This window comes from Pteropus alecto, unplaced genomic scaffold (genome assembly GCF_000325575.1).
Source record: "Pteropus alecto unplaced genomic scaffold, ASM32557v1 scaffold160, whole genome shotgun sequence".
Taxonomy (NCBI): domain Eukaryota; kingdom Metazoa; phylum Chordata; class Mammalia; order Chiroptera; family Pteropodidae; genus Pteropus; species Pteropus alecto.
Window position 1 is genome coordinate 4,150,334 of NW_006429864.1, and position 5,074 is coordinate 4,155,407.

Here is a 5,074-nt window from a genome sequence, read left to right on the forward strand (position 1 = left end):
GGACCCCCACCGGGCCACGGCGCCCTCTCCGGCCTCCTCGCGCCGTCCGGTCGCGCCCTCCCGCACTGCCCTCCGTGCTTCCAGTTGCTTCTTTCCCAGACCGCTCCATTTCCTGACCGTTCTCCCCTGCTTCCTGTTTCTTTTTCCTGCTCCCCAGTCTCTTCCGAGTCCCTGCTCTTCTGTGTCGCGATGCTCCCTTGTCACCCAATAGTTTCTTGGCCAAATTCCCCCAAGTCCCCACCCCCGGCCTCTGTTTGTCTCCCTCCCGCTCGCTGCTCCTCCCTTCTGGTCCCCTGGGCTTAAAAATAACCACCCCTTTCCTCCCTCGGAGCCCCCACAGCACTCCAAGACCTTCTTCAGGCCCAGCGTGTTCTCACCCTCCACTTGGGCAGTGCGGGCCCTAACTGGCCAAGTCCCCAGGAAGGGTACACACAGTCTGGGGTGGGTGGGCCCTCGCCCGGGAAGCAGCCTTCTGCAGGTTTCCAGCCTGTAATCTCACAGTGCAGGAGCATTGAGTCAGGGGAGGCCAGCTGTGCGTGGTAGGGCCTGGAGCAGCCCTCTGGGGAAGAGTGTATGGATTTCTGACATTCCCTGGAGTTTGTGTTTTTGCCGTTTTCTCTTGGGGGTGAAGGCTGAAGATAAAAGTGCAGTTTAGATAGGGTAGCCGGAGGCTCTGTAACTTAACCCTGCCAAGAATAAGAATCTGTCTGTAAAGTTAATTCTTTTGTCTTAGTATAAACCCTTTCCAAATTGATCAGTTTATCAGATTTTCTCAGGAGAAACAACTTTGGATTCCCTTCCTCCCCCTCCACCCCCCATCAGATCTTATTATGAATGAGAACAGTCTCAGCCTTAAGCAAACTTATGAACAAAGTGAAAAGCTTCTGTTTCTTGCACATCTGCACCACCTGCCCCCAGCGCTGCCCTCCCCAGATGGCCAGGGACCTGGGACCATCCCACCTGGGGAGGAATTCCATATGATCTCTCCTTCCCCTCCTCCTTGTCCCCAGTCAAGACAGCTGTCATCTTTGAAAGTGATCTGACAAACTACTTCATACCTTTCAGGGAGAGCTCCATACCCAAGGGGAGGTGACTGACAGACAAGACCTTCTCCTTAAGAAGTGAATTTCTAATGCCTCCGATGCAAGAATTTCACTGTCAGAGGCTGGAGTTGATATTGGTGGTCAAAGGAGATAATTTCAGGCGGGCGATCTCTCAGGCTCCTCAGTGTATAGCCTATAGGCAGTACCCTAGAAGTTTGACTGGCCCCACGTGGATTGTCGGGAAGGGTGGGAACCCCTCTTTTCCTCTGTACCCCTGCAGTGTGGGCATAGGTCTTCCCCCTGGCTAAGTCATCAGGTTAAGACCCCAGCAAGTTGTTTGACTTAAGGAGAAAGCGTGCTTTTCCTGCTCTCTTCTGACAAAATAGAATAGCAGTCCTTACCTTCAGAAGGAAATTATCTGGTACAATTTCTTTGGTTTGGAGTTAGAATAGCTAATAATAGACTCAGGCAGTGATTAGCTCCCTACTTTCTTCTCTCTAATGGTCTGTTTTGGCTAACCTGCGTTCTCCTGTTTCTTCTATTCTTCCTGTATTCCTTTTTTTCTTTGTTTCCTTTCTTTTTCTTTATTATTATTATTATTGTTATTATTATTATTTTTGGTTTAAGCCCAGCTCAAGGTTTTCGGAGACTATAAATGAATTTTGAGGCTTGATGAGCCCCCATCACAGACTTGTTTGATAATTGTAGTGTTGGCCAACGGTCAGGGGCTTTCCAAATACAGGGAACTATGGAAAGGTGTGTTAAGGAGCTTACTGAGCTTTTTAGTAAATATTAATGAGTAGTCACCATGTGCGTGGCCCTTTAGGGGCAAGCAGAGATTCTACAATAATAGTATCACATAGAATGTGATAAGATACGGTCACACCACATACACAGTGTGTCTGGAATGACTGTGGGAGATGTCCCTCTGGCAAGGGCCCTGGTCCCCACTACTGATTTTGAAAGACAAGATTGCCTGGGCAGCCAAGGCAATGGGAAGTGTGTCCTGGCCTCTGCTTCCGTGTTATTGCTTCTTTCCTCGTCGTAATGGCCTCCTAAGCATCCTTCTTGCCTTTGTTTCCTACGCACAACTTCCAGATGACTTCCTAAAACACCGCCCGGAAAATGTCACTGACCTGCTCCCCATTGCCTACAAAAAAAATATTCAGACTTCTCGTCTTGGCATTCAAAGCTCCGTATACTCACTCGTCAATCCATTCTTGCCCAAGACACACTTTGCAGAGTGCCTTCTGCAGGAAATGTCATCTCTAGTTGTTGAAATCTGACCCAGTTCTTCAAGTTTTAGTTCCGACATGACATGAGTAAAGCCTTCTCTGTTCTAGCCTGTTGGAAATTACCCCTCTTTTCCTAGAGGTCACTTTCCACCTCTCCTGTGTCGTCACAGTACTTCCTGTAGTTGAGTTGTTCAGTGCGGTTTTGTATTCTCTTCTCCTTTGTGGCACTGTACTGCCTGTGGCATCTAGCATAGTGTCCTGTATGTAGTAGGCACTCAGAAGATACTTCTTGAATAGATTAAAGGAGATACGCAGTTCTCTGCAATAAAGCATGAAGTTAGAGGGAGATGCATCCAGGATCCCTGGAGAGGGCTTGGTGGAGCTGGTGGCCTCAGTGGGACCTCACTGGGGACTGTTAGGATCTAGACAAGTGTAGGGGGCACAGGGCATCTTGGGCAGAGGAGTGGCCTGAGCAAAGACCAAATGGTAGAAATAAATGTCTGTGGGGAGGGACTGTGCATTTTTGTGCATTTTTCTCTTGCAAACATTTGCTCTGCAAGAAAAGAGAAGAAATGCCCTTTTTTGGGAGAAGTGTTCAGGGAAAGTGGTTGTTATCAGTTCAAGGTCAGTTCCAACAAGACCGTGGAGATGGAAAGAGCACTTCTGGAAATGGCGGCGGGGTGCGGGGAGGAGGGTGGCGTTTAGGGCTTGCTCATAGAGTCAGAATCCCCCAGGGCCAAGAGAAGGAGCTAGAGGAGGCATGGATGGGAGCAGAGCTAGCTAAGGAGGAGTTAGGGCTGCACAGCCTGCAGCCTTGGCCCAAAGCTGCACTCCCATTACAAGTAAAGCTCTTTCTTAATATTATGCTAACGTTACCCATCTGGCTGAACTGAGCCTGTCATGGCCTTGAACACAGCTTTTCACAGTCTCAGATTCAGAAGGAGCTGAAAGTTTCGTTTTTAACACATGTTCCATCTCTGTCTTGCTTTTGTTGTTTTGGGGGTACCCCCCGTTTTCCTCTGTGTACCTCCATTGTAGCATAACTATGTTGCATTGAAATGATCTGTTTCTGTCTGTTTACTGCACCAACATTCTTCACTCCTCTGGGACAGGGATTGTGGCATCATGACATGTGGCAGGAGTACAGCATTTCCAGGAGAGGGGGGTTCTGGGGAGAAGTGCCAGGAGGTTGTCGGCAAGATATGGAGACAGTGCGGACGTGCTTCCTATACATGTGTTACTCTTCCTTTTGAGAATTCGGGATCACAGTGCCTCCTCCAGGGCCTCGCACTGACCCGACACTTAGTAGATGGTAGAATGTCCGTTCCGATGAGTGCTGGTAGCAGCGGAGCCCGTGATCACGCAGTTTATGTCTCTGCTCTCTCTGCAGCGGGAGCCCAGCATTGACCTGCTGGAGGCGTTCGTGGAGCACTGGAAGGGTATCACGCACTACTACATCGAAAGCACAGGTGGGGCCTGGTCTCCCCTGCAGGGAACTGGGAAGAAGGTATGGGCAGAGTCACCATGTAGCTCAGAGGCACGTATGTCCTGGGGAAGGTGACATCTGCTTCCTAGGAGTTCAGAGTGTGGGCTGGCCCTACTCTGACCTTTTGCGAGATGAGGGATGTGAGGTGGGAGTGGGGACAAGGAGGTTGGGGGTCTCACTGGCCTACCCTACAAGGCAGAGATTGAGCTCCATCGCCTTCAGCTTCCAGCTGGGTACAGCGTCCAGGCCTTCAGTCTTCAAGTGCCTGTATCGGGGGCTTACTGATGAATGGTAAAAAAATTGAACAAATTCCTCCTTTCCCTAAGCCAACTTGGAGGACATTTCCCTTGTAGAGTCGGGGGTAGGAGGAGGACAAAAACATAAAACATGCCTCGGTTCTTCTCCCAGCCTGACACCCCAGAGAGCCAAAGCCTTGAGGTATCTGGGCCCATCAGTCTCGCTCCCTGGGGGCAAAATCTGATTGGCTGCTCTGTAGTCAGTGAGCTGATATTGGCGGATGCACACTGGTTGTCAGGTAACCCCGTGCTGGGTCCTTAGCTTTCACTTCCTGGAGTTCAGACTGGGCTTGAGTCCAGCCTACAGCTTTCCTAAAGACTTTATTTCTAGGCCGAGCTCACCCAAGAAATTAGAAAGTAGCTTTGACTACTCTGAGGGACCCTCTGAACCTTCTGTTAGACAGGGTTCCTCAGTTTTGGCACTGGACGTTTGGACTGGCTCACTCTTTGTTGTGGGGGTGCATTGTAGTATATTTAGCAGCAACTCTGGCCTCTACCCACCAGAGGCCAGTAGCTCCCCTGTCCTCATTGTGACAACCGTAAATGTTTCTCCAGACATTGCCAGATGTCCCCGGGGTGAGGGGTGCAATATCGCCCCCCAGTTGAGAATGACTGCTTTAGACTGATGATCTCTCTTCTTTTTCAATGAGATATAATTGACATATGACACTATATTAGTTTTCAGTTATACAACATATTGATTCAATATATAGATAGATTGCAAAATAATCACAATAAGTCTAGTTGACAATCCTCACCACATAGTTACAATTTTTTTCTTGTGATGAGAACTTTTAAGATCTACTTCCTTTGCAATTTTTAACTATACAATCCAGTATTATTAACTATACCCACCATGCTGCACATGACCTCCCCAGGCCCAATTTTATAACTGGAAGTTTGTACCTTTAGACTGATTTTAGATCTTGACAGAGAGCCCCAATCCATCAGGAGAGTAAGAAGAGATCCAGAGCTGACCCAAGTCTGCCTGGGGCTTTGCGGGGGCCCAATCTC

At 49.0% G+C, this 5,074-nt stretch overlaps 1 protein-coding gene across 3 annotated transcripts in view; it reads left to right on the plus strand.

The window, feature by feature from the left end:
* The window catches only part of FAM160B2 (family with sequence similarity 160 member B2), a 14,850-nt gene that overhangs the window by 587 nt on the left and 9,189 nt on the right, over positions 1–5,074 (plus strand). For 2 of the 3 annotated variants that reach the window (XR_003045210.1, XM_006904369.3), the window contains exon 1: positions 7–3,747. Coding sequence is in view for 1 of the 3 variants with exons in the window: in XM_006904369.3 (XP_006904431.1) it covers positions 3,648–3,747 (100 nt within the window). In the remaining 2 variants the exon portion in view is untranslated. Of the gene's footprint in view, positions 1–6; positions 3,748–5,074 lie in introns of those variants that run through there. The other variant, XM_025044197.1, reaches the window with a different exon arrangement.